Source organism: Nerophis ophidion, linkage group LG07 (assembly GCF_033978795.1).
Source record: "Nerophis ophidion isolate RoL-2023_Sa linkage group LG07, RoL_Noph_v1.0, whole genome shotgun sequence".
NCBI classification, from domain to species: domain Eukaryota; kingdom Metazoa; phylum Chordata; class Actinopteri; order Syngnathiformes; family Syngnathidae; genus Nerophis; species Nerophis ophidion.
Window position 1 is genome coordinate 3768484 of NC_084617.1, and position 19013 is coordinate 3787496.

Below are 19013 nucleotides of genomic sequence, written 5' to 3' on the forward strand. Positions count from 1 at the left end.
TAAAAGTGGAAAGTTTGAATTTTTTTAAGAATGAGGGAATTGTGGAAGTTTGAAGAATGACCAATTGATTTCTTTGGGAATTTCCCCAAAATTTGGGAATTTCTGGAAAAGCGGTAATTGTTTTGAAAATGGTGAAAAACTTGAATGGTCTGAATGAGTTGAAATGGTTGGTGTTGAAATGTTTCAAATCGGTAGGGAAATGTTGAAGTAGTAACATGTTGAAATGAGAAATGGTATTATGGAATTCCTGGAATTGCAGGAAAACCGGGAATTTTTCCAGTTCAAAAAACACCTTTGTTTTTGGTCCTGATTAAGACGAATGTTTTGAGGGTGGAACGGTTAAAATGCATTGAAAAATGTGGAAGAAGTAGTCGACAGAACAATAGGGCTTTGGAAAAGCAGGAATTCTGGAAAATCCTCTTTAAGTCGGAAAAAGAGGAAGTTTAAATTTCCAGGATGGTGAAATGTGTTTAAGGTGGAATATTTTTTTGAATGGTTTGAATAGGTTGAAAAATGTGGAAATGGTGGAAGTTTGAAAAATGGCCAATTCATTTTCAATGGGAAAAATGTTTTGGAAAAACTGGAATTCTGGGAAATCTGGAAAATTTGGGAATTTGTCAAGGGAAAACCCGCGTTTCCCGAATAGGCTGAACAGCTTGAAGTTGGAACACTTTGAATCGGGTGAAAAATGTGGAAGGTCGAGCGGACCTGATTAAGAAAAATGTTTTGAGGGTGGAACGGTTGAAATGTGTTGAAAAATGTGGAAGGAGTAGTCGACAGAAAAAAGGGTGACAATAAGGCTTTGGAAAACCAGGAATTCTGGAAAATTCTGAAACTTTTTTGAACTTGGAAAAAGGGGACGTTTCAATTTCCAGGATGATGAAATGTGTTGAATAGGTTGAAAAATGTGTAAGGAGTAGTTGCCAGAAAAAAGGGTGGAAATAGGGCTTTGAAAAAACAGGAATTCTGGAAAATCCTGGAATTTTTTGAAGTTGGAAGGGTAGAGCAGTCCTGATTAAGAAGAATGTTTTGAGGGTGGAACGGTTGGAATGCGTTGAAAAATGTGGAAGGAGTAGTCGACAGAACAAAGGGTAGAAATAGGGCTTTGGAAAAGCAGGAATTCTGGAAAATCCTCTTTAAGTTAGAAAAAGAGGAAGTTTAAATTTCCAGGATGCTGAAATGTGTTTAAGGTGGAATATTTTTTTGAATGGTTTGAATAGGTTAAAAAATGTGGAAGGAGTAGTTGACAGAAAAAAATGTGGCAATAGGGCTTTGGAAAACCAGGAATTCTGGAAAATCCTGAAGCTTTTTTGAACTTGGAAAAAGGGGATGTTTCAATTTCCAGGATGATGAAATGTGTTGAATAGGTTGAAAAATGTGGAAGGAGTAGTTGCCAGAAAAAAGGGTGGAAATAGGGCTTTGAAAAAACAGGAATTCTGGAAAATCCTGGAATTTTTTGAAGTTGGAAAAAAGGAGTAGTTTGAATTTCCAGGATGTTGAAATGTGTTGAAGGTTGAATGGTTTGAATAAGTTGAAAAATGTGGAAATGGTGGAAGTTTGAAAAATGGCCAATTAATTTTCAATGGGAACAATGTCCCGGAAAACCTGGAATTCTGTGAAATCTGGGAATTTGTTAAGGGAAAGCCCGAAATTCCCGAATAGGCTGAACAGTTTGAAGTTGGAAGGGTAGAGCAGTCCTGATTAAGAAGAATGTTTTGAGGGTGGAACGGTTGGAATGCGTTGAAAAATGTGGAAGGAGTAGTCGACAGAACAAAGGGTAGAAATAGGGCTTTGGAAAAGCAGGAATTCTGGAAAATCCTCTTTAAGTTGGAAAAAGAGGAAGTTTAAATTTCCAGGATGGTGAAATGTGTTTAAGGTGGAATGTTTTTTTGAATGGTTTGAATAGGTTTAAAATGTGGAAATGGTGGAAGTTTGAAAAATGGCCAATTCATTTTCAATGGGAAAAAGGTCCCGGAAAAACTGGAATTCTGGCAAATCTGGAAAATTTGGGAATTTGTCAAAGGAAAACCCGTGATTCACAAATAGGCTGAACAGCTTGAAGTTGGAACGCTTTGAATCGGGTGAAAAATGTGGAAGGTCGAGCGACCTGATTAAGAAAAATGTTTTGAGGGTGGAACGGTTGAAATGCGTTGAAAAATGTGGAAGGAGTAGTCGACGGAAAAAAAGGGTGGCAATAAGGCTTTCGAAAACCAGGAATTCTGGAAAATCCTGAAGCTTTTTTGAACTTGGAAAAAGGGGATGTTTCAATTTCCAGGATGATGAAATGTGTTGAATAGGTTGAAAAATGTGGAAGGAGTAGTTGCCAGAAAAAAGGGTGGAAATAGGGCTTTGAAAAAACAGGAATTCTGGAAAATCCTGGAATTTTTTGAAGTTGGAAAAAGAGTAGTTTGAATTTCCAGGATGTTGAAATGTGTTGAAGGTTGAATGGTTTGAATAAGTTGAAAAATGTGGAAAAGGTGGAAGTTTGAAAAATGGCCAATTAATTTTCAATGGGAAAAATGTCCCGGAAAACCTGGAATTCGGGGAAATCTGGGAATTTGTCAAGGGAAAGCCCGAAATTCCCGAATAGGCTGAACAGTTTGAAGTGGGAAGGGTAGAGGAGTCCTGATTAAGAAGAATGTTTTGAGGGTGGAACGTTTGGAATGCGTTGAAAAATGTGGAAGAAGTAGTCGCCAGAACAAAGGGTAGAAATAGGGCTTTGGAAAAGCAGGAATTCTGGAAAATCCTCTTTAAGTTGGAAAAAGAGGAAGTTTAAATTTCCAGGATGGTGAAATGTGTTTAAGGTGGAATGTTTTTTTGAATGGTTTGAATAGGTTGAAAAATGTGGAAATGGTGGAAGTTTGAAAAATGGCCAATTCATTTTCAATGGGAAAAAGGTCCCGGAAAAACTGGAATTCTGGGAAATCTGGAACATTTTTGAATTTTTCAAGGGAAAACCTGTGATTCACAAATAGGCTGAACAGCTTGAAGTTGGAACGCTTTGAATCGGGTGAAAAATGTGGAAGGTCGAGCGACCTGATTAAGAAAAATGTTTTGAGGGTGGAACGGTTGAAATGCGTTGAAAAATGTGGAAGGAGTAGTCGACAGAAAAAAGGGTGGCAATAGGGCTTTCCAAAACCAGGAATTCTGGAAAATCCTGAAACTTTTTTGAACTTGGAAAAAGGCGACGTTTCAATTTCCAGGATGGTGAAATGTGTTGAATAGGTTGAAAAATGTGGAAGGAGTAGTTGCCAGAAAAAAGGGTGGAAATAGGGCTTTGAAAAAACAGGAATTCTGGAAAATCCTGGAATTTTTTGAAGTTGGAAAAAGAGTAGTTTGAATTTCCAGGATGTTGAAATGTGTTGAAGGTTGAATTGTTTGAATAAGTTGAAAAATGTGGAAATGGTGGAAATTTTAAAATGGCCAATTAATTTTCAATGGGAAAAATGTCCCGGAAAACCTGGAATTCTGGGAAATCTGGGAATTTGTCAAGGGAAAGCCCGAAATTCCCGAATAGGCTGAACAGTTTGAAGTTGGAAGGGTAGAGCAGTTCTGATTAAGAAGAATGTTTTGAGGGTGGAACGGTTGTAATGAGTTGAAAAATGTGGAAGGAGTAGTCGCCAGAACAAAGGGTAGAAATAGGGCTTTGGAAAAGCAGGAATTCTGGAAAATCCTGAATTTTTTTTTAAGTTGTAAAAGAGGAAGTTTGAATTTCCAGAATGTTAGAATATGTTGAAGGCGGGATGGTTTGAATAGGTTGAAAAATGTGGAAATGGTGGAAGTTTGAAAAATGGCCAATTCATTTTGAATGGGGAAAAAGGTCCAGGAAAAGCTGGAATTCTGGGAAATCTAGGAATTTTTGGAATTTGTCAAGGGAAAGTCTGCAAACCCTGAATAGGCTGCTTTGGAGCATTCACAGGATGATATATGTGTGCGGATGCATGATGCCACACCACAGCAAAACACACCAACTGCTACTGTGAATGTAAAGATGAGTTTGATCATGTAAACAGCAAAGGAAGTGCAATACCTCAATCTGCACCCGTGGGAGGGCAGGAACAAACAAATGGAGTTAGACATGGTGAACTTCAGCATGTGTGTCATAGTGTGTTACTTACCTGTTGGTCATAGTGTGTTGCTTACCTGTTGAGAAAGCTTGCATGTTTGATGTAAAGCTACCAGGTAGCGAAGAACTAGTTTGGTGGCCTCTGTTTTGCCGGAACCGCTCTCCCCACTGAAAAAGAGTAAGCATTATATACATTATAATACACTACTGAGCCTGATATCAGTGTTCAAAACTCATGCATTTTTTTATAGGAATGTATGACAATTACTGTTATTGCAATAGGAAATTAAATACATTGTTTTCACAGCACAGCATTGAGAATAATTGGGGATGATCTCATATTGTTGTGTAGTTTTTGTTTGATACATCTAGATACAGGGTTGTACGGTATACCGGTACTAGTATAGTACCGCAATACTAACGAACCATATTCGGTACTATGCCGCCTCTAAAAAATACCGACGCGTCGTTGTCATGTCGCGACATTGCTGGTTTTAAGATCAGAGGAGCATGTTTGGCGGTGCACACACACAGAGTACTTACAAGCAGACACAGTGTGTGGACAGAAAATGAAGAAAGGACGCATTTTGGTGTAAAAAGTAAAGCTAAAGTTGAACTTATAACACTGAAACACTCTTAGGAAGAGGTGCTTTACGACATGGCTAGCTAGTTAGCAGCTAACGTCCATCCACAGTGGGCAGTGTTTTAGCTACTTCTAAATCACTAATCCTCACCTCCATGGCGACAAAGTAAGTTTATTACAAGTATCCTTAACATTGCAGGACGAGGAATAGCTAAACATGCCTCACTTAACACCGTTGCTCACCGGCTTCACAATGTAAACAAACGCCATTGGTGGATCTACACCTGACATCAACTGTAATGATATCAAGTGCAAGAGCTTATCTGGTCGATACTACTATGATTACATTGATATTTTTTATCACTACAAAATCGTTTTTCCTTATTTTAATATTCATACTATGTTTATAAACTCAGGAAATATGTCCCTGGACACATGAGGACTCTGAAAATTACCAATGCATGATCCTGTAACTACTTGGTATCGGATTGAGACCTCAATTTGTGGTATCATCTAAAACTAATGTAAAGTATCAAAAAAGAGAAGAATAAGTAATTATTACATTTTAACAGAAGTGTAGATAGAACTTGTTAAAACAGAAAAGAGCGTGACACCAACCTTTACATCAGTATTGGTTTATTAGGCATTATATTTGATTGTATGATTCTGTAAATACTTGATATCGAATCGATACCTATATGTGTGGTATCATTCAAAACTAACGTCAAGTATCAAAGAAGAGAAGAATAAGTGATTATTACATTTTAACAGAAGTGTAGATAGAACATGTTAAAATAGAGAATAAGCAGATATTAACAGTAAATGATCAAGTAGATTAATAATCCATTTTTACAGTTTGTCCTTTATAATGTGTACAAAATAATAGGTGTATAAATGACACAATATGTTACTGCATACGTCAGCAGACTAATTAGCAGTCTTTGTTTGTTTACTTACTACTAAAAGACAAGTTGTCTAGTATGTTCACTATTTTATTTAAGGACTAAATTGCAAAAAAAACATGTTTAATGTACCCAATATCTTTTGTTCAAATAAAGACAATAATGCCATTTTTCTCTGGTCACTTTTATTTCGAGAAGTATCAAAATACATTTTTGTACCGGTATTGTTACAACCCTATATAGATATGTATTCATGTAAACATCCTGAATGATTGTACAGAGTTTGTGAACATGTACAGAAAACATGAATTAAACTGCTAATTTAGTAGCTGCTAATTTAGTAGTGTAAGTTAGTATTGAATCATGGATTCTATTTCTACATCTTTTCACAAGTGTTTGGTTAGTATTGTTTGGAGAATTGTGCCTCATAATAGTCTACCATGATTCAAATTTTACAGACTTCTATAAACAAGTTATCGATGCTTTTGATCAGAAGGAGCTGCGCATGGACTTCATTTATAAGTAAAGGTAAGACCATAATAAAGTTTTTTTATTTTTTTTATTAAATGTGCTTTTCATGATGGTATCCTTACATCACACTCAAATTTATAAGCGCTGGCCTAAATTTACCGCATGCCTTTGGTAAGCGCCGGAGTGAAGAGAGGTTTTAAAACAATTAGCGCATGCTTGCCTTTACCGCATGCCTTTGGTAAACGCCGGAGTGAGAAAAGGTTTTAAATTAATTAGCGCCTTGGCGGCAATTCAAGGAAATAAGGTAAGTAAACCTACACAATAATATAAAATGTGAAATCAGAGTAATCTGTGGGAGAAATGCCTTCCCCTGGCCTCTAATGTGAAGTGTGTCAAGTGTGTGTAGATAAGTCAGCCTCCTACCTGATTATTATGACCTGGTAGTGTTTGGCATCCATCATTTTGGAATAAGCAGCGTTTGCAATGGCAAACAAATGTCTGAGTAAACAAAGAGTGAGATTAGATAATCTTAAATAAAGTATAGTTAGAGGTAGATATAATAATGACTTACGGGGGATTCTCGCCCAAGGCGCAGCCCTTGTACTTCAGCACCATGTCCGTCCCATAGATGTTATACATCTTATAAGGGTTTACAGAAACCAGAATACTACCTATGTATGTCTAAATGGTACAGAACAAAGAAATTAAATCACATTTTTTAACATGCAATTTCAGATAAGGATGGCACTTACATAAATAAACTCTCGTTGAAACCTTTTCCTCAGGTTCTGAAGAACAGCCCCTTCGTGCATTTCCCTGACGAAAGCAGACGCAAAACGACATATTTTGTCAGATAACACATTTTTCTCATTTTGTTTTGTGCTCAGAAGGCTAAGTGTAGTCTGCTTTGTCTCTTCATAGGTGGATGTGTGAGTGCCATCATTACTCAAGTTGTGTCATGTCCTCCACTCCGTCTTCCTCACGTTGCTCGCGGTGAGCCACCATGGGCAGACATCTGATGGAGTACATCTGGAATACAAAGCATGCAATAACCTCAACATTGTTTCAGGTTCAAGACCTTTAACATACAGTAAATGATTGAAATATTTCGAGTATATGCGCTGTCATGTAATTCAGGAACATTCACCTTGTCAAACCAGGGACCCCGAGGTTCCCCCTCCCTGCTGACATTACACACTACTGGGTCAGGCACCATCTTTTGCTGATCCATCAAGTCATGGTGGACCGTTAGCTTCTCATCTCTATACATGGACCATTTGTTGAGGTTTTGTACCGTCCCATGAGGTAAGACCTTCTCTGATGCCCACACATCCATATCATGCTGCTGAGCTAAGGTTTCAACTCCAGGGTCACAAGCCCAGTGTTGTTCAGGGTCAGCATCTTGGACTTGGGGTGAAACCACAGCACATGTAGAGGGTAGGCTGTAAGAAGCCCTCTGGAGGAGTGGGTTCTGTAGAGCACCAGAAAGGTTTAAAGACCGGGGCTCTGGGCCACGTGGGGCACCTCGTCTAGGCAGGATGTTGGCATTGGGTAGACGTAAATTTGCCTCACGAATGTTTGGGTTTTTTGACAAAGCACAGGACAGGTTAACTGTTTGAGGTGTCGAGGGGGACTGCTGGTGGGTCATCAAAGCACTAGATGGTAAATGGTAACTGGAACGACTGAAGTTCTGGTTACTAAGAGCATTTGAGAGGTCAACAGATGGAGCCACCTTGGGACCACTCTGCCTTAGCAGTGATTGGTTTGGGAGTCTGTAAGAGGCACCACGGATATTGGTGTTCAACAAGGCACCAGAGAGGATGGGCCCAGAGGACAATGATTCTGCAGCTTGAGGTTGATTCAGTGGAAGTGATGACCCTTCTGGAAGCTGAGATTGTGTTAGGGTTGGACTTTTGAAATTCTGCATCTCTTCCTTTGTTTGAACTTGAATTGAATGGGTTGGTAGTTTATAAGAGGCCTTTTGGACATTATTATTTAGAAGAGCAGAGGATAGCACAGAAGGGGATGTTGTGATTTTCTCAGATGATGGTTGACTTCTCGGAACTGAGGAGCCATCGGGCAGTTTGTAGGTGGCTTTGCTAATTTTGGGATTCAATAATGCAGAAGAAAGCATAGGTGACGCAAGGCTGATAGCAGAAGCGGGTTCTGAACTGCACACTGGAGTTTTGTTAGGTAACTGATATGTGCCTTTCTGCAAATGGGGATTCAGTAAGGCAGAGGACAGCATCGGGGTGGAAAGAGACGGTCCGGAAAAAGATTCAACGGGTTCACTCCTGTTGACAATAGTTCCATCAGGTAGTTGGTAGGAAGCCTGATGTACGGTCGGATTCCGCAGTGCATTTGAGAGCAGAGGGCGGGACTGCTTTGCTCCATCAAAACCATCACCTCCAGCAATAGTGGTAAACTTGGCCTCGGCAGGATTTGGGAGCATTGTAAAGGAGTCATGTCTGAGTTTAGACATAGATTCTTGCACTTGTGCAGTCTGAAACCCTGAGAGTTGTGGAGCATTAACTTTGACAGTCTGATGAGGTGGAGAGGTATGAGACATGGGAGAGCTATGTTGCTGAAGAGGTGAGGTAAAAGATGTGTTGTGTAGTTGGGAATTACGCATAGCGGAGGACAACTGTGGTGAGTGAGGGATGGACGGTTCATGAGATGCTGTCGTATGGTGTGAGAGAACGGATGTATTCAGGCTGGCATTAGGTTGTAAAGGAGAGGCGTATGAAGCACTGCGCATGTCCTGCATAATAGATTTTGATTGACCTAAAAGGACATTTTGACTCTGCGCTACCTCCCCATGAGATACTGTGGTTGGACTTTTCTTTATATATTCATTGACAAGGGGGTTGTCAAGAGAGGCTTGTTGCTGTGTTTGAGGTATTGGAGGCCTCTGTAAAGGAGAACAATATGGAGTAGTATAAGGATGAGGTGGAAGTTGGGAGGGGGGAAATGAGAAACCTTCAAGATTTGGTGAATAATCTGTATGAAATGCAGATGTGCCAGGGTCAGTAATTGTGTAATCCAACTGGTGCATACTCTGCGGGGGTGAGGGGATTGGATAAGGTACTGGACTTTGAAAAGATGTTTCTCCTACATTCTGGGAACTCATAATTTCATGAGGCAGGGGGGGCTGTGGATTAATTCCTTGGTTTTCAGGATAGGCTGAATAAGGGAGTGTGGTAAATGAGTTGCAATTCTGAAATGTTTGTGAATATTGCAGTCCATTGTGGATGCCATGTCCTAAAGGTTGGGGAGAAAAAGAACCACCGTGTTTCATTGAATGCTGCTGAGGCACCAGAGGCCTTGGAGGGGCTGCTCTAAATGAATGTCTGAGTGAAGGGGAGGACTTGTTTCTGGGCATACGAACAAATGGCTGTCCTCTACCGATAGGTCTTTGAAAACTTGAATGTGGGTCTGAATTTCGAGGTTGTGCGCCTTTCCTGGATAACACAGGAACTCCAGCAGCTCCATTCATTTGTTTGGAAGAGGAGCCTGAGTTACTGTGGATAGAGGACCTGAAAGGGGCTACATGTTGAGTAACAGGGGCTCCCCGCCTACTTTGTCTTCTTGAGTAGTGTTTAGCTGGGGATGGTTTCACGGTCCCCATGGGAACATGACTTGGACTTACTGGACCACCTCTAAATTTCTGAGTAGAGGAGCGGGTGGGAGGAGAGTGGCTGGTATTAAATGATTGGGAAAAAGATGGAGGATGATAGATAGAGGCATGGTCAATAGTTTGATGGGGAGATGATGCTCTCTCAAATAGAGAAGGGGTTTCTCTTGGCAAACCTGATAGTGGGGGAGAAGGTGAATTCCTCAACTTGGACTTTCTGTTTCTGAATAACTGTGGTCTGGTAGATGGAGGATGCACTGAATTTTGAGGTAGAGAAAATCTTGGATCAGGAGGGTGGCCTTCCTTCTTCCTCAGAGATCCTCTTGGGGATGCTGCTGAGCTTAAAAGTGGAGATTGGACCTGAGCCCTTTCCAGCCTGATTTCGCCTGCTTTAGTTGTTTCGGATAGTTGGGCTGTAAACGGCACTCCTCTCCTTTGGATTTGTGGAGAAGCAGAAGGGCTTTGTAGTCTTTGTGGAAATGTTAGTCCTGGGCTTACCAATGGGGTCTCGTATTGGAAGTCTACCCCGTGTAAAAGAGGGGAAAAGTGGTCAGGCTGGCTGTGTATTTGGTGCCCCATGTGGTTTGGTGAATGGATCCCTGGCCTGTGTGAGGAAGGTGTAGTTCCATTCATTGGGTTTGATAAAGCAAGTCGTGGATAAGGGGGTGAGTGCACTAATGAAGTACCCTGTGTTTGTGAGAACGGTGATGGCATTTCCCCCATATGAAACAATGATTGGTCATGAGGGGCAGCGATATTAGTCACTTGGGCAGCAAACTGTGGTAATGGAAATGCTGACAACTGAGGAGGGTAACTGGGTAGCGGGGAATGAGCAGTCGCTTGTCGCATGTGCTCATGTTGAATGATATGTGCTGTTGGTGAAGCTGACCGAATGGGAGGTTGTTGTTGGTTAATGACAGTTGGAAAGTAAGGTTGATCAGGATTATACATGTAGGTGGGAGGAGCAGGTGGTGACATGGTTTCTACTTCCAGCCTTTTCTTTCCAAATAGTCTTATCTGAGGCCTGGGGACCCTGAACTGCTCGGGAAATGAATTAGGTGTTTGCTCTTGTCTGTAAAGATGTTCGGTTGCTGTTGAATCTAACCCACCACCAACATAATATTGTTGCTGGTAAGGGTCGTGAATGCCAACATGTGTATATCTCTGCATCTGATCCTGATATAATCCTGGGAGAGCATCATGAGTACTAGTCACTGTGTAAGGATTTGACATCCCATAGTTATTACCCATATTACGATCCATGACCAAAGGGTCATAGAACTCCTCCACGCTTTCGCCATCATAACCAAATGGCTCCTGCACAATGGCATACAGCTTTCCATCATCCCCATAGTAATACGCCACCTCTTCATTACCATTATAATCGGCATACTCTTCACAGGGGTATGTGTTGTAGTCCGCATCACCGCGATAATAAAATTCCTCATCAGGATAAAAGTTTCCATCATCGTCGTAGTACCCACACTCCTCTTCCCACTCACCGTCGTCCTCATCATCAAAGTGTTCGTACTCCTCTTGCTGCCTGTCACTGTAATCTTCATCAGACCCATAATCATCATCGACATAATCAAGGGCCTGATTGTAATAATGTGTCGGTCGAGGCGATGTATCTCGGTTTGCAAATGACAGTCGTTTCCGTCCACGACGCTGTGCCCACGCCCCTTGTCGACCGTGACCCTTAGCACCCGGGAACCCGTCTGTCAACAAGTTGGTTGCTGCAGCTATTCTCGCTAACATCCAGCCTCTTGTCTTGAATATTGATGGTGCTTTCTTTTTTCCAAACATACCTTTAAACTTTGCTCCCAAACCCTTAGCCTCTGTAGCCATGCTCGTCTTCTTACCCAACGTGGATAGGTCTATTGTCTTCCTGGGACTAGGAGGAGAAGGAGGAGGAGGAGAAGAAGGAGGAGGAGTAGTGGGTTTGCTTGGACTGTCATCTTTTTTACCGAATAAGCTTAAACCTGATGGCCCTGGCTTTTGATCCTTAGAGACAGATTTTGGCCCAAGTCCATTCAAAAATGTTGCGTTGCTTAGAAGAGGTTTGCCAGAAACACCAAGTGTCTTCTCCTTTTTCTTAGAGAGAGGTATCATAAGAGTGGATGTGCTTTTCAGGCTCCTCTTTGGTTTGGTGATCTCCGGCTGCTTTGGTTTGATGGAGATACTAAAAGGAGAAGCCTTTCCCTTCAGGCCGGTGAGAACTTTGGAAGCCCCTCGAAAGGGATTCCTGCCGTTAGCAAACTTCTGCTCCTTTCCTGCTGTTACATCTTGCTTTTGTCCATCTGCAGTTAGGCCCATCATGATTTTGGAGACTCCCTTGAGTTGGACATCACTAATTTTTTTCAGATTCATTGCATCTATACCGTTCTGCTTTTGCGGCTTCCCCTTGTCCTCCTCTTCATCCTCATCATCCGATGAAGGTAAATCACTTGTGGGAGACTTGGAGACCTTTAATCTTTCTGTTTCATGAACTGAAGGAGGTGTTGCCGTAGCCCCGACTTCTTCACTGTCATGACTATCTTCTTCCTCAGACTCCTCCGATTCACTGACATGTTTCTTTTCTTTTCCTTTCTTATCACCGCCCTTTCCCTTTCTTTTGGCCGGCTCCTCCACTTTCTTTGCTTCCTTCTTGTCATCTTTTCCTGCCTTTTTACTGTCCTTTGCGCCCTTCTTGGACTCCTCTGACTTGCCTTTCTTGGCAACAGATTTTTGAGCAGTCTTTTTGTGTGGCATGATGTGATCTAGTGGCAACACCCAGCAGCCAAACTTTGATTAAGGTAATCTGTTTAAAGACAACATCCTTTAGTTGTTCACCATTCTCCTGGATATATGTACGGTCCAAAAACACACGCGGCGGCACGCTGACTCCATGTTGAACAATGACACCAAAACAAACTACTGTCCTTCAGCCCTGCATTCAGAAATGAACTTCACATTTCTGTCAGTGCCCACTAAATTATGTCTACAAGCACAACTGCTTTCTCTGATACAAGACATAAAATAAGAAAACTGCTACAATATACTATATAAAACAGTCTTACTTCTTTCTGTTATTGCTTGCATTTGCTTCCCTGGGTCCTTGAAAACGGAGCATGCAGAAAAACAGGTTCTTGTTGGTCTTTTGTCCTTGTTGGTCCGTTATCCTTGTAGTTGTGTAAGTCAATTCCTAGAGTCACACAGGGAATTGTTTGTGTGGCTCTAATGATCACGATAATCTATGAGTCCAGTGGTGAATCCTCATCTTGGCTGCGATGTGATCTTTGCCAGGACGTCCCTTTAGCGAGGAGATGTCAAGTGCTGGAGTGTGCCCTCGGTTGAGTTTTTTTAATCCGAGTGTCAGCATTCACAGGAGTTAGCATCGTCCCACATCTACCTATCAGACCTTTGTGACCTCCTGAAACTTTTTGCATGTCTCTCTGGTTACCTGCTATTTCATCCTTTCACTGCTCTCAACTTCATGCTTCATCATACACTCGTTCTGACAGTATCTCTGCAAGAGTGTGTGTGTGTGTGTGTATCCCCCCTGATGCAAAGGGCACCCTAATGCACCAGCTATACTGTTAAGGGTAACCCTATCTGCGGACTCGCTTGTGCATGAATAATGCACGATGGCTGAGCTGTTGCTAAACTGTGTCTGAGAGGCAAAGCTGCACCGAGTCAAAACACAAACACCTGTCGTCTCCGTGGTGGACATTAAGTAGAAACCCTCTGTTACTCTCTGTCTCTTCTTTACTGGGAGGTTCCACCTTATCAATGATGAACACCTCCATCTCAGCACTCCAGTTAATTAGAATTTTGCAACCAATTTTGACCCAATGAATGTAATCCCACCATTCATCGCTTCATTATTCCATTTTACAAGGTCTGGCATTAGGTCGTTGACTATGTGCTCTCGGCCCCTATTCTAAAACACGTCTGTTGGGTTGTGACAGCGCTCCCTAGAATGGACGTAGGCCAAGGTTAATTTCTTGAAAATAACCTAATGTTAATTCATTGATGATGAGCTGATATTCAAGCAGGTCATCTCAGTGGCAGATATGAATGTTTGATGACTGCTACTGTGTTCTGAAACACGGCACGGATAAAACATTCATCGCAGGTCGCTCTAAATATATCACAAGGCGTCACCTACCGCCCTGGCACGGTCCCCGACCGACATACTATACGTGCGGGCAAGTGTCAGGGGTTAACAGCCAGGATAGCACAGAGTAGATGGAGGGTAGATAACAAATACAAAGAAATAGCTTGTAACTACAATAAATAGGGTAAACAAAAACATTTCCTTAACATGCTGTACATTTAAAACCCACAGATTTGTTATTTCGTATTCTTATGTTTCAAACTGGAATGTTTAAAAAACCTCAACCAATCAGCAATGTTCATACTCTATGACCTTTTTTGAGCAAACTACAATTGCAATAAATGTTCACTCTCCTCTGAAAGTTACTAAACAATTACTATTGTTTGTCAGTATACTATTGAATTATTTAAAAATGGAATGGAAAAAATGGTAGTGAACATATTTTTGGGCTTGACCGTAAAATTAAGGATATTTGTGTAACCAACGGGTCGCATGGTGACGCAGAGGTCGTTCTCCCAAGATGCAGACAGAACACTCCGGACGAAGCGTGCATGTAGGAAATGATTTATTAGTATAAATCATATAGGCAAAGCTGAAGGAGGCCAGCGCTAGCATACAAAAACAGGTATCCAATACAAACCGTCGTTAAAGGCTTACTGAAAGCCACTAGTACCGACCACGCAGTCTGATAGTTTATATATCAATGATGAAATATTAACATTGCAACACATACCAATACGCCCGCTTTAGTTTACTAAGTTACAATTCTAAATTTCCCGCGGAGTTTCCTGTTGAAAACGTCGCGGAATGATGACGCGTGTTTGTGACGTTATTGGTTGGAGGGGACATTTTAGCCTAGCACCACTTACGGCTAAAAGTCGTCTCTTTTCATCGCATAATTACACAGTATTTTGGACATCTGTGTTGCTGAATCTTTTGCAATTTGTTCAATTAATAATGGAGACTATAAAGAAGAATGCTGTTGGTGGATTGCAGCTGCCTTCAGCAACCGAAACACAGCCGGTGTTTCTTTGTTTGTTGTGAAGCTTTAACACAGAGCGGTCAAGCGAACATGATTCACTAACAGATGTCAACCAGCAAGTTTTTGGATGGGAAACTTGTGATATTAAGTCGGCTCTTACCGGAGACTTGAGCAGATTATGCGACCTCCTCCTGCAGCTGTCAAAAAGGCAGCTGTGATCTTGGCTCCTCCATTAGCTTCTCTCAGAGAAACTGGCGGTCACCGCAGCCCTCCGACTTTCAGGTATGACTTTATAATCTCACTAAAACATTATTAAAACAATAAGCAGATAAGGGATTTTCCAGAATTATCCTAGTAAATGTGTCTAATAACATCTGAATCGCTCCGTCTGCCGTCACCTTGAGCCGTCGCCTTTACTTTTTTTTTTTTTTTAACTGCTTCACTCTAAATTTCCTCATCCACGAATCTTTCATCCTCGCTCAAATTAATGGGGAAATTGTCGCTTTCTCGGTCCGAATCGCTCTTGCTGCTGGTAGCTGTGATTGTAAACAATGTGAGGATGTGAGACGCCCTACAACCTGTGACGTCACGCGCACATCGTCTGCTACTTCCGGCACAGGCAAAGCTTTTTTATTAGCGACCAAAAGTTGCAAACTTTATCGTGGATGTTCTCTACTAAATCCTTTCAGCAAAAATATGGCAATATCGCGAAATGATCAAGTATGACACATAGAATGGACCTGCTATCCCCGTTTAAATAAGAACATCTCATTTCAGTAGGCCTTTAAAAAAGACTAGAGTGCTGTCAAAGAGATGATCTTTGACTAGCTTTTTTGCAGAAGGTCCTTAAAAACATCAGAGCGTTCCTAACTGATAAAATAAATTAACTAAATTGTCTGAAATGTACAAAATAATACCCAGGGGAAAAGGTTGTTAGCTTTCTGGAAATGTGGCACTTAAAACAATTGACATGAATGCAATATTTCATTGAAAATGTGTGTATGTTCGTATATTAATAGCACAGAAGCAAAGGTGAGAATAGTTTTATCAATATAGGCATACACCCCAATTTTTTTTTAATGTTAGTATTTAAAGTTCGACCCAAAACAGTAATTATATTAGCTAACGTACAGCATGTAAACAGGGGTTAACAAGTTCTTTAAGCTCTAATAGTCTGGCAAGGACCTGCAGTCAGGTAGAACTCTATGACATAACCCAAGGAGCGCTGACTTGAAAAGAACACACAGATTTAGTAAAGGTTGTTGGTGTATTTTATACAGTATATTGCCAAAAGTAGTTGGCGACCCATCCAAATGATCGAAATCAGGTGTCCTAATCAATTGGCCCGAGGTGTATAAAATCAAGCACTTAGGCATGGAGACTGTTTCCCACCTTGTTGGAACAGTTTGGAACGGGCCCATTCCACTTCCAACATGACTGTGCACCAGTGCACAAAGCAAGGTCCATAAAGACATGGATGACAGAGTCAGTTGTGGATAAACTTGACTGGCCTGCACAGAGTCCTGACCTGAATCCGATAGAACACTTTCGTGATGAATTAGAACGGAGACTGAGAGCCAGGCCTTCTCCACCAACATCAGTGCGTGACCTCACCCATGCGCTTTTTGAAGAATGGTGGAAAATTCCTATGAACACACTCCGCAACCTTGTGGACAGCCTTCCCAGAAGAGTTGAAGCTGTAATAGCTGCAAAAGGTGGAGCCACATCATAGTGAACCCTATGGGTTAGGAATGGGATGGCACTTCAAGTTCACATGTGAGTCAAGGCAGATGGCCGAATACTTCTGGCAATATAGTGTAAGCACTGCGCCGGTTTGACCTTACAACTAACGGCAGACAGAAGTCTAGAAGCTTTCAAAAACATCTGCCAAACACCAAAGCCGGAGCCTGCCATTCAAATGTTGAAGAAAGGAAAATCCAATTGGATCCACAAGAACGAGCTCTGACAATTTAGTTCGAACCTTGCAAATGAGCTGAGTGACAGTGTTTTCAATGCGGGAGTGAAAGAGATCATCTTTTCAGACAAAGAAGGTGAATCGGAGCATGAGGGGACAGGTCTCGGGTTCCTTGTGAGCCTTTAAGCTCCATTATACCTTTGCTGCCGGCTTCTACTGACAATGACTGACACCTTGAAACTGACTTCTTGTATACAGCAGCAGTCACACCCGCTACAATTCTGACACCTTGCCATCTCGCCAATTTGCGCAAAGTCAGCCAATCCCGAGCCCGGCGAGTTCCCCGCACATAAAAACACGCCAGTAAAAAGCACACAATGGCCCCACAGTCACAAGATGCCAGCAGATGGAACATGGAACAGGCGACATGGGTCCTACCTACTAATGGGTTGCGTGTACTTAAAGAAATAGGACCCCCGTGAAAAGGAAAAACAGCATCTCAAAGGGCTGGAATGAATGAATTGAAATGACTAAAACACATGCTAACTTTATAGCACGCCAAGCTGCTCGACTAAGCTAATGAGCAGAGGATTGCATCTCTTAAATGGACAAAGTAGCAAACAAGTTTATCTAGATGGAGCGTATATTCATGCCATACTTGCCAACCTTGAGACCTCCAAACTTCATGTGGCCTTGCAATTAGCCCACGTATAGTACGCAGAGAGCTTCATGGAATGGGTTTCCATGGCCGAGCAGCTGCATCTAAGTCATACATCACCAAGTCCAATGCAAGGCGTGGGATGCAGTGGTGTAAAGCACGTCGCCACTGGGCTCCAGAGCAGTGGAGACGCTTTCTCTAGAGTGATGAATCACACTTTTCCATCCGGCAATCTGATGGACCAGTCTGGGTTTGGAGGTTGCCAGGAAAACGCTACCTTTTGGACTGCATTGTGCAGAGTGTGAAATTTGGTGGAGGAAGAATTATGGTGTGGGGTTGTTTTTCAGGAGTTGGACTTGGCCCCTTAGTTCCAGTGAAATTAACTTTCAATGCTCCAGGGTACCAAAACGTTTTGGACAATTCCATGCTCCCAACCTTGTGGGAACAGTTTGGAGCAGGCCCCTTCTTCTTCCAACATGACTGTGCACCAGTGCACAAAGCAATGGCCATGAAGACAAGGATGACAGAGTCTGGTGTGGATGAACTTGACTGGCCTGCACAGAGTCCTGACCTGAACCCGATAGAACACCTTTGGGATGAAATAGAACGCAGACTGAGAGCCAGTGTGTGACCTCACCAATGCGCTTTTGGAAGAATGGTGGAAGATTCCTATAAACACAATCGGCAACCTTGTGGACAGCCTTCCCAGAAGAGTTGAAGCTGTAATAGCTGCAAAAGGTGGACCCACATCATATTGAACCCTATGGGTTAGGAATGGGATGGCACTTCAAGTTCATATGCAAGTCAAGGCAGGTGGCCAAATACTTTTGGCAATATAGTATAACTGTTTGAACACAGTACTTACTGTAGGCTTGTTTTGTACAGCACTTGACTAAATCTTAGAAGATTAATTTGGTTATAAATGGGTGCACCGTGAACAATTACGTACATTATTAATTACACAATGACTTTTTGTCCTATTTTAAAAAATAAAGAACCAGTCTTTTGTGACAAATCAAGATCCATTTTCAATCTTTTCACTCATCCATCATTTGTACTCTACCGCTCATCCCCCTTTTTTAAGACAATAAACATGAGAAGAAAATGAAATATGAATGTACAAATAGGAATAAAAATAATCTTGACTTACCTTTTTATGTTATGTTGCCTTCAAATCCCTGCTCATGGTTTGTTTGAAACCTCCTGGATCTTCTCTGGCACATCTGCTCACCTTTTATAGCACCATGGTCACACACACACACACACACACACACACACACACACACACACACACACACGCTTTCAGAGATTGCGTGACCACTGATGAGCAAATATCTGCAAAATACATACAATACAGTACATGTTGCCATGGTATAGTCAGTGCAGCAGTTTTTTCTTAGTAAACATGCATTACTTAGGTATACATCGGGTTGTGTGCAGCCTGAGTACACAACTGTACAGACACGTTGTGTGTAAATTGGCGGGAAACAGACACACACACACACACACACACACACACACACTAAGCTATCATTGTTTCCCATTGGTCACCAACGTCACAGCCTGTAGTGAAACCCCTTGATAGAAGGTCTTAAAGTGTGTATACCGTGTGTGTGTGTGTGTGTGCTTATCAGTCCTCCACACATACATATGTCACAAAAAAGCTCACACACACACACACACGCACACAATACTCTTCGTAT

The 19013-nt window shown here is 41.7% G+C and overlaps 1 protein-coding gene across 1 annotated transcript in view; it reads right to left on the reverse strand.

Moving 5' to 3' along the window:
- The window catches only part of myo15aa (myosin XVAa), a 103769-nt gene extending 85146 nt beyond the window's left edge, over positions 1–18623 (reverse strand). Inside the window, exons 1-6 of the mRNA XM_061905204.1 lie at positions 18461–18623; positions 6969–7051; positions 6775–6838; positions 6594–6703; positions 6446–6520; positions 4144–4234 (exon numbers count right to left, since the gene is read on the reverse strand). Coding sequence (XP_061761188.1) covers positions 4144–4234; positions 6446–6520; positions 6594–6703; positions 6775–6838; positions 6969–7051 — 423 coding nt within the window. The 5' untranslated portion in view covers positions 18461–18623. The remainder of the gene's footprint in view (positions 1–4143; positions 4235–6445; positions 6521–6593; positions 6704–6774; positions 6839–6968; positions 7052–18460) is intronic.
- Between the last annotated feature and the right edge of the window lie 390 nt (positions 18624–19013).